General features: G+C 46.3%; 1 protein-coding gene across 1 annotated transcript in view; it reads left to right on the top strand.

The window, feature by feature from the left end:
- Positions 1-14,691, top strand: part of LOC149434363 (phosphatidylinositol 3,4,5-trisphosphate-dependent Rac exchanger 1 protein-like) — a gene marked incomplete at its 5' end in the record, with an annotated part of 102,984 nt that extends 88,293 nt beyond the window's left edge. The window contains 7 exons of the mRNA XM_089663770.1: positions 11-220; positions 2,694-2,782; positions 7,452-7,534; positions 8,720-8,810; positions 9,518-9,646; positions 11,268-11,309; positions 14,370-14,691. Coding sequence (XP_089519896.1) covers positions 11-220; positions 2,694-2,782; positions 7,452-7,534; positions 8,720-8,810; positions 9,518-9,646; positions 11,268-11,309; positions 14,370-14,665 — 940 coding nt within the window. The remainder of the gene's footprint in view (positions 1-10; positions 221-2,693; positions 2,783-7,451; positions 7,535-8,719; positions 8,811-9,517; positions 9,647-11,267; positions 11,310-14,369) is intronic.
- Positions 14,692-15,510: the final 819 nt, after the last annotated feature.

Genomic DNA, 15,510 nt, shown 5'->3' with positions numbered 1-15,510 from the left:
TACCCTGCAGGTTGCTGTCCACCATCACCGAGCCCCTGGAACGGGACACCCCATCTGAGCCCATGTCCACAAGCGAGACGCCTCCCTCCTCACTGGTGGGTGAGGACGGAGATGTGGACAGGACGGAACCGGGTGGCATCAAGAAAGTTTGTTTTAAGGTATTGGAGGAGGACCAGGAGGACTCAGGACATGATACCGTCAGCTACAGGGACTCCTATAGGTTAGTGCTTGCGTTTTAATAAACTTTACTAATGAATGTGCAGCTGATAAATATGCTGTGTGCATGTTATGAAACTCCTTGGCAAGTGACACAGTTGGTCTTCACTATAGCAACCCTCATAGGGTGATGGGCTGGAAATCCTAATGGCCTCTGATTTTTTCCTGCAAACTGACACATAGTTTCAGCCCTCAGGGTCGCCCCACTAAGAGTTTGCTTGACAGAAGGGCTATGGTGCGGAGGATATTCACAAACTGCAGACAAGAAAGTAGTGAGGTCCAGGTAGAAGTCGAGGTAGATGCCAGGCAAGAGGTCCAGACAGAGGTTCAGGCAGGCAGCAGGCAAGAGAGTAGTCTGCTCCAGGCAAAGGTCGAGGCACTTGGTAGGAAAGATAGTAGTCAGGCTCCAGCAGAGGTCGAGATAGGCAGTAGTCCGGTCAAGGAAGAGGTCAGGGAAGGTGGTAGGCAAAAATGTAATCGGGTGCATACAGGGACCAAGGTAGGTGATGGGCAAGAGGGTAACTAGGTCCAGGCAGAGGTAGTCGGCAGATGGCATGCAAATGAGTAGTCAGTTCAAGGCAGACGGTAGGTAAGAGAGTAGTCTGGTCTAGGCAGAGGTTGAGGCAGGCAGGAGGCAAGAGAGAAGTTCGATCTAGGCAGAGGTCAGGGATGTTTGTAGGCAAAAGAGTAATTGGGTCCAGGCAGGGGTCAAGGTAGATGAAGGGCAAGAGAGTAACCAGGTCCTGGCAGAGGTAGTGGCTAGATGGCATGCAATTGAGTGGTCAGGCCAAGGCAGACGGTAGGCAAGAGAGTAGTCAGGCTCAGGCAGAGGTCGAGGCAGGCAGGAGACAAGAGTGTAGTCCGGTCAAGGCAGAGGTCAGGAAAGGTGGCAGGCCAAAGAGTAATCAGGTGCAAACAGGGACCAAGGTAGGTGATGGGCAAGAGAGTAACTAGGTCAAGGCAGAGGTAGTGGGCAGATGGCATACAATTAAGTGGTCAGATCAAGGCAGATGGTAGGCAAGAGACTAGTCGGGTCCAGGCAGAGGTCGAGGCACTTGGGAGGAAAGAGAGTAGTCAGGATCAGGCAGAGGTCGAGGCAGGCAGGAGGAAAGAGAGTAGTCCGGTCAAGGCAGAGGTCAGGGAAGGTGGTAGGCAAAAAAGTAATCGGGTGCAAACAGGGACCAAGGTAGGTGATGGGCAAGAGAGTAACTAGGTCCAGGCAGAGGTAGTGGGCAGATGACATGCAAATGAGTAGTCCGTTCAAGGCAGACGGTATGCAAGAGAGTAGTCTGTTCCAGGCAGAGGTTGAGGTGGGCAGGAGGCAAGAGAGAAGTTTGGTCAAGGCAGAAATCAGGGAAGGTGGTAGGCAAAAGAGTAATTGGGTCCAGGCAGGGGTCAAGTTGGGTGACGGGCAAGAGAGTAAGCAGGTCCAGGCAGAGGTAGTGGCTAGATGGCATGCAATTGAGTGGTCAGGTCAAGGCAGACCGTAGGCAAGAGAGTAGTCTGGTCCAGGCAGACATCAAAGCAGGCAATAGGAAAGAAAGCAGTCAAGTCCAAGCAGAGGTCCTGGGCAGATGGCAGGCAAGAGAATAGTCAGACCCAAGCAGAGGTCACAGCAGGCAAGAGAGTAGTCCAGTCTAGGCAGATATTGAGGCAAGTGACAGCAAAGACAGTAGTCAAGTCCAAGCAGAGGTCCTGGGCGGATGGCAGGCATAAGAGTAGTCAGACCAAGTGGAGGTCATGGCAGACAGGATGATGAGGAAAGGGCGGCAGTAGTCAGACTAAGCAGAGGTCATGGCAGACCAGAGAGCAGTCCAGTCCAGGCAGAGGTTGAGGTAGGCGGCAGGTAAGATAGTAGTCGGGTCAGACAAGTCATTTTTGACAGGTTCAGTATTATTGCAATCTATCTCTAGAGTAGCTAATGATAAGACACAGCACCAGCCACAGAGAACATGCCAACAGGAAGCACTGATGTGCAATGACATAGACACACTCACACACGAGTACACTGGAAAACATGGGAATCCTGAGATTCCAGAGGTCCCAGGGATCCTGGACAATATTGGAAGTCTAAGTACTGAAACAATGCTTTTCATTGAACGCCCTCCTCCACCACCATTTATAAAGCATCCCACTACTTTGCTGAAGCCAGATCACAAGCCATGGTGACCCTCTTGGCCTTTTGGGACTCTTCAGCATGGAGCTGCCAGTTCTGGTTTTGCTCAGCAAAGATAATGGTGATAAGGAGATATTTGTAGCTTAGGCACCACATAACTTTCTTGGCCGCACTTGATTCATTATATGATAAGGGTTTGTTTCCTTTAGTAACGTGAACATTTCAGAAACCGATTCTATCGAACAAGCATGCCATCTTGATGGCTTTGATTGCTGAGTAGATGATGACTGTCTATGAAGGATATGCCGCCCCATGACTTGATATTGCGAATATACATGTATAGTGTCTGATCTCTCCACAGTGAGTGTAACAGTAACCGCGATTCCGTCCTGTCCTACACCAGCGTGCGCAGTAACAGTTCGTACCTGGGGAGCGATGAAATGGGCTCGGGTGAGTCTCATTTGTTTGTCCCACAGACAGACATGTTATTAATGACGTTTATATCAGTACTAAAGTCTTTTTTCATAAACAAAATATGGTATAGATCAGGCACCTTCAAACAGGGTTCCCCAAGAGGATGGTAGGGGTTCCTTCTAGTGGACTTTCCATCTGATGTGCCTTCATAGTTCCAGGTCTATTGCCACTTTATAGAGCTGGTAGCAGGAATCCGGTGATCTGTTAACTGTAATGGTGGCCTTCTAACTACCAATGTAAGGGGTCACTCCTTCCACTGATCACCATTGTAAGGGGTCACTCCTTCCACTGACCACCATTGTAAGGGGTCGCTCCTTCCACTGACCACCATTGTAAGGGGTCGCTCCTTCCACTGACCACCATTGTAAGGGGTCACTCCTTCCACTGACCACCATTGTAAGGGGTCGCTCCTTCCACTGACCACCATTATAAGGGGTCACTCCTTCCACTGACCACCATTGTAAGGGGTCGCTCCTTCCATAGACCACCAATGTAAGGGGTCACTCCTTCCACTGACCACCATTGTAAGGGGTCGAAAAAAGATAGCGCCGCGCTCCTATATAATATATACAGCTTAAGCTTAAGCTTTAGAGGTGTATCAAATTCCAATATGAACTGTGACTATACCACTAAATGCATATAAAATATTACATATAAATGACATGCATGGTGTAAAAACCTATACTGTTATTGCTTTAATGGGTGCCCTAATGAAATCCTGTGTTGCACCCATATAAAGCTATGTGTACTCTATATTAATATGTGCACATGCTAAAATAAACAAATAAAAATACAGTCTTTAAGGTAAATGTGCAAGTAAAGATTCTGTTCCTTGTCTCCGAGTGCTAAATGGTCTCCTTATGTGCTCACCTCTATATTTGCCTGAATGAATCCAGGCAAATACGCTTTTTATCCTTCCAGGATAGATGAAATGGGATGATGTCTTTGCTCTAGCCGTCCTATGAGGTGAATATACATATGGATGGATCCTCCTGTTGTCTACTTTATCTCCCTGTGTACCTGTGAGTGCACTGAGTAGCTCTCTTGGGATCTCCCAATTCCCCTCCTGGGGTTGTTTCCTCTTTCACTCCTCCTAATATCAGCTCATGGGATGTATGGTCAAAGAAAAGGAAAAGCAGACCATAGTGTCTTATCCTTATATAAAGTGGATTTATTTAAGCCAATAACAAGTTGATAGTATGCAGCTCATAAATGATCCAGACAGGCTTAGATGGCAATCAGCAGGTAAAAAGTAGGTACATAGAAAACCTCTCTGCACCTACTATGTACTTCTATGTACCTACTTTTTACCTGCTGATTGCCATCTAAGCCTGTCTGGATCATTTATGAGCTGCATACTATCAACTTGTTATTGGCTTAAATAAATCCACTTTATATAAGGATAAGACACTATGGTCTGCTTTTCCTTTTCTTTGACCATACATCCCATGAGCTGATATTAGGAGGAGTGAAAGAGGAAACAACCCCAGGAGGGGAATTGGGAGATCCCAAGAGAGCTACTCAGTGCACTCACAGGTACACAGGGAGATAAAGTAGACAACAGGAGGATCCATCCATATGTATATTCACCTCATAGGACGGCTAGAGCAAAGACATCATCCCATTTCATCTATCCTGGAAGGATAAAAAGCGTATTTGCCTGGATTCATTCAGGCAAATATAGAGGTGAGCACATAAGGAGACCATTTAGCACTCGGAGACAAGGAACAGAATCTTTACTTGCACATTTACCTTAAAGACTGTATTTTTATTTGTTTATTTTAGCATGTGCACATATTAATATAGAGCAGTGTTTTTCAACCTTTTTTGTGCAAAGGCACACTTTTTTCATGAAAAAAATCACGAGGCACACCACCATTAGAAAATGTTAAAAAAATTTACCTCTGTGCCTATATTGACTATATATAAAGTAATTCTCTTGAATAGGAATCAAACACAAAGAAATTATTTTATAATTACTTTATTATGAAATAATAAAGTATTTTATAATTGGACCCGGGGGCCGGACCAAGAGTAGATGAATGATGTGTATGTGTCATCCATAGTAAGTATAGTAATATTCCCCCATAGTAAGCATAGTAATTAATCCCTCATATAGTATTTCATCCCCCCATATAGTATTTCATCCCTCATATAGTATTTCATCCCTCATATAGTAATTCATCCCTCATATAGTATTTCATCCCCCCATATAGTAATTCATCCCTCATATAGTATTTCATCCCCCCATATAGTATTTCATCCCCCCATATAGTATTTCATCCCTCATATAGTAATTCATCCCTCATATAGTATTTCATCCCCCCATATAGTATTTCATCCCCCCATATAGTATTTCATCCCCCCATATAGTATTTCATCCCTCATATAGTAATTCATCCCTCATATAGTATTTCATCCCTCATATAGTATTTCATCCCTCATATAGTATTTCATCCCCCATATAGTATTTCATCCCCCCATATAGTATTTCATCCCCTCATATAGTATTTCATCCCTCATATAGTATTTCATCCCCCCATATAGTATTTCATCCCTCATACAGTAATTCATCCCTCATATAGTAATTCATCCCCCATATAGTATTTCATCCCTCATATAGTATTTCATCCCCCCATATAGTATTTCATCCCTCATATAGTAATTCATCCCCCCATATAGTATTTCATCCCCCCATATAGTATTTCATCCCCCCATATAGTATTTCATCCCTCATATAGTAATTCATCCCTGATATAGTAATTCATCCCCCATATAGTATTTCATCCCCCCATATAGTATTTCATCCCTCATAAAGTAATTCATCCCTCATATAGTATTTCATCCCCCACAGTACTATTCCCCCCCCCCCCTTCTAGTAAGCCAAGTCCCCCGTGTCAATTCACTTACCTTTTGCGTTCCTCTCGCTGTCTTCCCGCGCCGTTCGGGTCTTCAGGGCGGACTGTGAGAGGAGCCTAGCTCCCCTCCCCTCACGTTCGGCACGCTGCCCCGCCTACACACATCCTGACAGCCACATCCGCAAGCCGGATTAAAAGGTCCGCGCGGACTTTTGGGGCTGCCAACCGAGAGGAGGCAGGGGAGCGGCCGACCGAGAGGAGGGAGGGGAGCAGGCGCCCGGCACACAGAAGAGCCGCATTAGACTGGGTAAAGAGCCGCATGTGGCTCGCGAGCCGCGGCTTGCCGACCACTGAATCATTAGATTCTAATGATTGGTCTATTTGTGAGCCGAAGCCACATGTTACAGATGAAATTGGAATTTTTCCCACGGCACACCAGACAATATCTCACGGCACACTAGTGTGCCGCGGCACAGTGGTTGAAAAACGCTGATATAGAGTACACATAGCTTTATATGGGTGCAACACAGGATTTCATTAGGGCACCCATTAAAGCAATAACAGTATAGGTTTTTACACCATGCATGTCATTTATATGTAATATTTTATATGCATTTAGTGGTATAGTCACAGTTCATATTGGAATTTGATACACCTCTAAAGCTTAAGCTTAAGCTGTATATATTATATAGGAGCGCGGCGCTATCTTTTTTCTATCATCTATATACACTAGTCAAGTGAGTTAGTGCAAGTGCCAGCGCACCCTATACACTTTCAGAATTTATTTAACACCTTGATCCATAATAGCTCACAAGTATTCACTATAATTATTGTAAGGGGTCGCTCCTTCCATAGACCACCAATGTAAGGGGTCACTCCTTCCACTGACCACCAATGTAAGGGGTCACTCCTTCCACTGACCACCAATGTAAGGGGTCACTCCTTCCACTGACCACCATTGTAAGGGGTCACTCCTTCCACTGACCACCAATGTATGGGGCATTTTTCTTATGACCCATGAGACTTATTTTAGCAAGGGATCACGGACACCTAAAAACTTTTCAAGGGTTCCCCTGGGATAAAAAGTTTGAGAAAGGCTGATTTCAGAAATAGCAAAGGACAATTGGACAAAAAGGTCCCGAGACACATTGCCATGCTCAGCGCCAGGTTCCTCTGTGCTGCTTCCCTGAATTTCTATTTGGGAAGTGCTCACTCAAAACTGCCCCATTGGTCACACCCCTGGGGACTACATGTGCCATGATCCGCATGCGTGGATACAGGAACTTCCCTGCGCCAACATACACAGGCAGCCCACACTACACATGCCTCTGCAGTGCCTCAGCAGCCACTACCAACCACTTCACTTCAAGGTGGAGCAGAGATGTGTCCTCTGTTGGTTGTCCATTTGGACTGTCAGTGTGTGTGGGCGCAGGCTGTATCTTCACAGCAGGATGCAGTCCCCTCACGGGAGCGTGCACGAATGGGTGACAACGGCAGGACTCTATAGGACCCTGCAAGGAGACACCCAAGAACAGGAAAGTCAGGGCAGAGATCACAGGACCGGGAGAAGCAAAAGAAAGGCAAGTTTGAAGGGATTACCAGGCTGTATGCCATGAAGTTTAGACATTCACAGCTTCAAAAAAAAAAAAAAAATATCCTTAAAAAAGCAGAAAAAGAGGACACGAGCCACGTCTTTGTAGAAGGTCCAGGTCCATGTATGTGTCTTAGTGGAGAGGAGGTTTGTTTTCTTGTATGTCTTTCTGACAATTCTCCTTTTATGATGACAGGGGACGAGCTTCCATGTGACATGCGGATTCCATCTGACAAGCAGGATAAGCTGCACGGCTGTCTTGAACATCTCTTCAACCAGGTAAAGGCGACACGTACGGTCCACAGACCACCCGGGGTAGCCAGCCAGCCATAAACTGATAGAGACCACGAAATTGGACAAATTCATATTCTGCCTCCAGAGTTTCGGCGATCAGGAATGATTTTTTCCAACTTTAGTAATTATATCAGGAAGACAATGTTATATGTTTTAGAACGGGAGGGATAAGTGGGCAGCACAGTGGCTAAATGGTTAGCACTTTCACCTGGCAGTACCGGGGTCATTGGTTCAAATCCCAACCATGGCACCACCTGCCTGGAGCCTGCATGCCCTCCCTGTGCCTGCGTGGGCTTCCTCCGGGCACCCAGGCTTCCCCCCACACTCCAAAGACATGCTGATGGGCCGATTGGTTCCTGTCTAAATTGTCTCTAGCATGTGTATGTATGAATGTGAGTTAGGGACCTTAGATTGTACGCTCCTCAGGGGCGGGGACTGATGTGAATGTACAATATACATGTAAAGTGCTACATAAATTGACGGCCCTATAGAAGTACCTGAAATAAATAAGTGTGCATTACAATATCGGTTTTGTATTTTGATACATTTAATAAAAGTAACTTTATAAGGAAATACCTTGTAGGGGTCCCTGGATACCACCTATTCCTTCTCCATATCATTCACAAATGGTTATGGGGTGCAGGGACCGGCCCTAATTATTGGGAACGGCATTCTCCAATTTATAAAATGTAAGGGACTGTTGGCTGCACATATTTTATTTATAAAATGGGACAAATTCATATTCTGCCTGCAGAGTTTCGGCGATCAGGAATGATTTTTTCCTATCTTACTAATTATATCCACAAGACGACGTTGTCTGGTCGTAATGGGTGGGATTAACGGGCGTACAATATCCGTGTTTGTATTCTGAAACATTTACCAAAAGTAACTTTGACCCCGGGGTTCACACTGATTCCACACCGCATCAGAATCGCACCCCGTTCATGCCAACCGCTGCGGGTGTGAATGTTAAGTTAACACCCTGAAAACCGGTCCGCAAAACGCGGTGCGATGTGCAGAATCAGATCACATAGGTGTGAATACTCGTCCAATCGGATTCTAGCGCGGACCCTTTTGGTGCAGATGCGGTGCAATTTGAGCCTTGGGAGGAAATGTACAACAAAGCTGCGGAAAGTCTTCTAAATATGCGTCTTGTGTGTCTGTTGTCAGGTGGACGCCATCATCACTCTGCTGAAGGGGAAAGTCATGGCCAAAGCCTTCGAGGAGACCAAGCACTTCCCAATGGAGCACAGCCTGCAAGGTGATTGGTGGACGGTTGTCTCTTGGCTGTCATTGTGCCAACGTTCAGAGAATTTCTCCATTTTTTTTCTCCATTTGGTGCTCCTCCGGTGTCCTCCGCTTATTGGCAATCAATCTAAGAGTAGTGCAGCAGTACTGTCCTCTTCTGATTGGCTGTTGAAATGTATGCCAGGCCAAAAGCTTTTCTCCTTCGTTCTTGATGGAGTGGAGGAGGGCTATGACCCCTGCTGTGTTTTGAATGCTCTCCAGGGCTCCTTTTCATGTCTTTCCGACAATTCAACTTCCTTTCTGGTTTCAGCGGAGGAAAAGTGAGGGGAAATCTGCAATGGAGACACAGACTTCAATACAGATCTCACAGGCCTTCTGCCCCTCCCCCACTCTACTAAAGACAAGCATTTTCACACCTGCCCTCACTTCTTGCCTGTCAAATGTTGTCACCCAGACAGGAAGTGAGAAGAAATCTCTTTAAAAGAGCCCCAGATAGGAGTAAAAACCTGTCAGGGGTTCTAATCCTTCCCCCACTCCATGCAAAACCCGACTCCATGCAAAACTAAGAAAATCCGACCATACGGAAAAAGAACCCCACACATGCAAAAAGCAGGCACCCCCCCCCCCCCCCCAAAAGATAGCATCACCCTGCATATGTCATGTGGTGACGAGGGAACCTCTCCATTGTTTGAAGAAGTCTCTTTCATGGTGTCCCCGCAGAGTTCCAGAAGAAAGAGGAGTGGACGGTGAGGTGTCGCAGTATGATCCAAATCAGTATCAGAGAAGATCCCTGGAACCTCCCCAACTCCATCAAGACCCTGGTGGAGAGTATCCAGAAATACGTCGAAGGTTGGTACCACGTGAGACTTTGCGGCCGAGAGCTTCTATTAAAAGGAAATTATATTTTGTGGTCTGTTTATAAATTACATTTTGGGAGTCGATTTGTAAAATAAACTTTCGCTCCGCAGTCACAAACCAAATACGTTTATTTCCTATGATCGTCAGCTCCGCCTAGTGGACATTATGTGGTATTTCCCTAAAATAACTGTCAGGAAGATAAGTGCATTGTGACCACTAGATGGAGCTGATGATCATAAGATATAAATCTAAATTATGGGAATTAAAATGTTTGAGACATTCGAACAGATAATTTATTTGTAATCAGAACCCTTTTGGGGTTGATTTACTAAAACTGGAGAGTGCAAAACTTGGTGCAGCTGTGCACAGAAACCAATCAGCTTCCAGCTTTGTTTTTGCCAAAGCATAACTGAACAAGGCGAAGGTAGAAGTTGATTGGTTCCCATGCACACCAGATTCTGGGGGCTCCAGTTTTAGTAAATCCCCCCCTTTGTGTCTTCCAAGAACCAGAGACTGGAGATTCCGAAGATAACCCTAACCCCCCTACCTGCCCAGGCCATTTTCCAGCTTTCAGTGCTGTCATACTTTGAATCACAATTACTCAGAAATGCAACATTGTTCCCAAATGAATTTTATACCATTTTTGAGAGTTTTCAGAGTTTTGTTTCAGTGGTACTTAACCCGTTCACGCTGGCGCCTCCCGGCCCTTTAAGAGTTTCAAAAGGCAGGAGGCAGGGCGGGGTTTTAGAGTCATGTGACCACCGTCATTCGCCATCACATGATCGGGAAAGGTCTCGATCGAAAGACGAGATCGGGACCTTTCCGTGAGTACCGGACATGTGTGCTGGGAGCGTGCAGGGCGCACTCTCTCGGCACATATGTCCTTTTTTAATAGAACGCAAATGTGCCGCCGCTCGGCGTCTAGACCCAGACGCCGGGAGGCCACATATTTGCGTTCGGCCGGGGGCGTGAAGAGGTAAATCGCCCCTGGGATTTTTAATTTTCTACTCTATAAAGGAAAAAAGACCAAATATTTGGGGAAACAAACACTTTTCTTAATTTCTGTTAGAAAACTTTGCAGATAATCTTCAGTAATTTAGGCCAAAATGTATTCTGTTACATTTCTTATAAAAATAATAAAAACAAATGGGTGTATATTATTTACAAGTGTGATTGGTCACAGCAATCACACGGTACAGGGCCATTTTAATTCAAGCAAGCAGACCAGCACACCAAGAGTCTCCAAAGTGGGTCCAAAGCTTTATTCAGCAATCTCAGCAATGTTTTGGACCCCTTCAGTGCAGTGCAAAACAGAATGACATTTAAAGAACTTCCCACCAATCAAACAGCAGAAAATAGACTCCACCCCACCCCTTGATGTCATAATGAGGTCATAAGCCCAATTACAGCGCATGCTGCTTTGTGCCCTAGAGGGCGCCCATGAGCATCAGGTGCTGGAGGATGCCATTGAAACCCCTGGGTCAGTCATGGAATGGTCTTTATCGTTGAATATCGGTAGTAGAAGCACACAGATTGATCTTTGGACGACTTGTTTGTTCTTGTTCTCCTTGTCAGAGAATTCCATTGAATTGTATTTTTCTCTGTTTTGCAGATGGGAAGAATCAGCTGTTGCTGGCTCTGCTGAAATGCACCGGTAAGAGATTTATTGGTATGATATGAAATGCTGGGAACATTATACAATGTGCTGGGCTCAGGAAAGAGGGCCATAGAAAGCTGAAACAGGTCTGTTCTGCCTGGCGAATGTGATGCTCGAGTGTCACATTCGTCAGTTTACGCCACGCTTTACATATATATTGTACAGTCACATCAGCCCCGCCCCCGAGGGGCGTACAATCTAAGGTCCCTAACTCACATTCATACATACACATACTAGGGCCAATGTAGACAGGAGCCAATTCACCTACCAGCATGTCTTTGGAGTGTGGGAGGAAACCGGAGTTCGCAGAGGAAACCCATATAGGCACAGGGAGAACATGCAAACTCCAGGCAGGTGGTGCCATAGTCGGGATTCGTGGTTGGGAACTTGATAATTAGTGGAGGGTTTTGATAGAACATAAGATGTCTCTCCACTTGTCATTCATCTGAACCTATATAGCCAACCATAAGCTCACCCAAGGATAAGCATCATTTTTTTGGGGTGACCCAACATAAATACCATCATAGATGGTCTATATTACACTTCTAACTAATCAGGTTCCTATTTCAGTTCTATCGCTCTGTTTGGTAGCATCTGATTGGTTGCAGTGGTAAACACAAAGTTCTTAGCGAGTGCAGCCAGCATGACATCAGCTCTACTTGTAGACCCGGGTGGTGGATGTGGATGAGAAGTTTGGAGGAATGCGGTATGATGGGTATGGCAGGTTTATATACTGACTGCACGGTGTTCTCCTCACTCGCTCTGACAAGAGACAATCTTTTCTGTTGTCCCAAACATAGACACGTTTTTTCCTTCCGTTCTCCAGCAGTACCTGATCATTCCCCACATTCCCCGAATAAGTGACAGACCTGTTCTAAAGCAGGAAAGTCCCAGTCTGCCATATAGAACCCACAACACCCCCATGGCTGGGTAAATAGACAGTCATAAAATAGTATCTGGTCTTCCATTACTCTGCACTCTGGGCTTCCTGGGACTATCAGTTCTACATTAACAGTTATGGAAGTCGTTGGTCAAGGTGCCTCTATTAGGGGTTTCTTCTCCAGTCTTGGAGCCAGCAATCAGACTTGTGGACCAATGAATAATCTGAAAGTCAAAACCATCTAGAGGAGCTAATGATAGTTCCCCCCATAGATCAAGGGAGAACCATACCTCATCATGTGTTCTTCCATCTATATACAGATACAGGCACATATATACTGTATGTATTCCGGCACCCCATGTGAGGCAGCCACCATACAGTGAAGAATTTGGTGTAGATGAAATATAGAGGAGATCATCATGTGTTATAACAGGTTCAACTCTTCTGGGAAGGCCGTCCACAAGGTTTATGAGGGTGTCTATGGGAAGGTTGGACCATTCTTCCAGAAGCACATTTGTCAGGTCAGGCACTGATGTCGGGGGAGGAGGCCTGGCTCGCAGTCTCCGCTCTAATTCATCCCAAAGGTGTTCTATGGGGTTGAGGTCAGGACTCTGTGCAGGTCAGTCAAGTTCCTCCACCCCAAACTGGCTCCTCCATGTCTTTATGGACCTTGCTTTGTGCACTGGTGGACAGTCATGTTGGAACAGGAAGGGGCCATCCCCAAACTCCTCCTACAAAGTTGGGAGCATGAAATTGTCCAAAATGTCGCCTTAAGAGTTCCCTTCACTGGAACTAGGGGGCCAAGCCCAACTCCTGAAAAACACCCCCACACCATAATCCCCCCTCCACCAAACTTTACACTTGGCACAATGCAGTCAGGCAAGTACCGTTCTCCTGGCAGCCGCCAAATCCAGACACGTCCATCGGATTGCCAGACTGAGAAGCGTGATTGGTCACTCCAGAGAACACGTCTCCAAGCTCTCTACACACTGTTGTTGGGCTCATCTGAAGGCCACACCAAGTTTGGAGGTCTTTAGCTATTGACTCTGCAGACAGTTGGCGACTTCTGCGCACTGTGCGCTTCAGCATGCGCTGACCCCGCCCTGTCATGTGACGTGGCCTACCACTTGGTGGCTGAGTGGCTGTTGTTCCCAGTTGCTTCCACTTTGTTATAATCCCACTAACAGTTGAGCGTGGAATATTTAGTAGCCAGGAAATGTCATGGATGGACTTATTGCCCAGGTGACCACCTATCACGGGACCACGCTTGGAGTCACTGGGCTCCTGAGAGCGACCCATTCTTTCACCAATGTTTGTAGAAGCAGTCTTCATGCCTAGGGGCTTGATTGTATACACCTGTGTCCATGGAGGGGATTGGAACACCTGAATCACATGATATGGAGGGGATTGGAACACCTAAATCACATGATTGGGAGGGGATTGGAGCACCTGAATCACATGATATGGAGGGGATTGGAACACCTAAATCACATGATTGGGAGGGGATTGGAACACCCGAATCACATGATTTGGAGGGATGGACCAATACTTTTGTCAATATAGAGTATATAATGGCAAGGGGTGCTGGGGTGTCTTGGAAGGGCTATTGATGCTTGCTGCAGGGGAATCACTGGGGGGGGGTCTATTTTTGTGTGGCAGTCTATTGTTGCTGGGGAGGTTGTTGCTTAAAAGGATCTACTGTTGAGGAAATGGTCTATTGTTGCTAGCTTATGAAGAGTCTATTGATGTTGGATGCTTGGAGATCTGTTGTTGGTGATGGGGGTCTATTGTTGCTTGGGTAGTATTTTGTTGTGGGGGCCAAATGTTGCTGGTGGAGAGGGTGGGTCTATTGTTGCTGCTGGAGAGGGTGGGAGATTTACTGCTTTTCTTGTTATTAACAAATCCCATACGAAATACTTAGCACCACAAAATGATACTTGGCTCTGCAGTGGTACTGGGCAGTGGGTGGAGGTGGAACCAAGAGATGGGACTCGGTGGTGGATAGGGAGGAGACAAGAAGTGACTCAAAATGGGGGAGTTCCTGCACCTATTCTCTGATGTACTGTATGTATTCCAGCACCCCACGTGAGGCAGCCACCATACAGCGAGGAATTAGGTGGACAGGAGATGGTTCATGTCATTTCACCCTGCAGTAATTCTTCCCTCTCTTCTCCCAGATACGGAACTGCAGGTTCGCCGAGATGCCATATTCTGCCAGACACTGGTGGCTGCCATCAGTACTTTCACTGAGCAGCTCATGGCGGCCCTCAACTACCGATACAACAACAACGGCGAGTACGAAGAGAGCAGCCGTGATGCCAGCAGGAAGTGGCTGGAGCAGATTGCTGTTACTGGGGTGCTGCTCACCTACCAATCACTGCTGTCGCCCAACATCGTGAGTATTTTTTTGCGCAGGGTGAGCCATGCCTCCCCTCTTGGTTTCATCCTTTCCTCATCCTTTTATCAACCTTAGGAGCCCCTAAAATAATTTTCAGGTCTTGAAACTAGTAACAGATATAGTTGATCCATCAGCACCACATCCCTCACTGAAGAGACAAATGAGGAGAACAATACATATTGGGACATTTTAGGTGCTGATTCACCCTCAGGAAAATACACTCACACAAAAAAATTCCATAAACCAATGTGTTCCAAAGAATAAAAATCAGGGATTACCCCCATAAAATCTATTTAAACAGATGAAAATAGTCAGTGCAGTGAACCCCAATACTCCTTCCTAAATCAAAACCGGTGTGATAAATACAGCACACTATTAAAAACTAGAACTAGAAAGGTGTCGTAACCCAACGCGTTTCGCCGGGTAGGCTTCCTCAGGGGTTCAAAAAGAGGGACTCCATGCTGACGGCCAGCCGAAACAAGTAGAGGAGGAGTGGAGGTGGAGAGAAGAGAGGCACCCGGGCACGGTCCCACCTGGAAGCCCGAAGGCTATATATATGGAGCGGAGGTGGGGAGAAGAAGTGAGGCACCCGGGCACGGTCCCACCTGGAAGCCTGAAGGCTATATATATGGAGCGGAGGTGGGGAGAAGAAGTGAGGCACCCGGGCACGGTCCCACCTGGAAGCCCGAAGGCTATATATGGGGAGGGAAAGAAATCCCTTAACCCAAAGCACACTGCCTCCGATGGTTGCCAAGAAAATGCAGGAGGCACCCGCAGATATATAATGGAATACACTATGCCTAAGACAGTTTGAAAGAATATCACGTAGGACTTCATAGGGTGGAATTGGTCCCAGATGATACATAGAAATGCCCGTGCAGTCAATCAGATATCCCTCCGCAATCTATACACAATGGCTC

This window comes from Staurois parvus, unplaced genomic scaffold, assembly GCF_062004578.1.
Source record: "Staurois parvus isolate SC_StPar_1 unplaced genomic scaffold, SC_StPar_1.0 ptg001765l, whole genome shotgun sequence".
NCBI classification, from domain to species: Eukaryota; Metazoa; Chordata; class Amphibia; order Anura; family Ranidae; genus Staurois; species Staurois parvus.
This window is presented reverse-complemented; position numbering and strand designations above follow the sequence as displayed.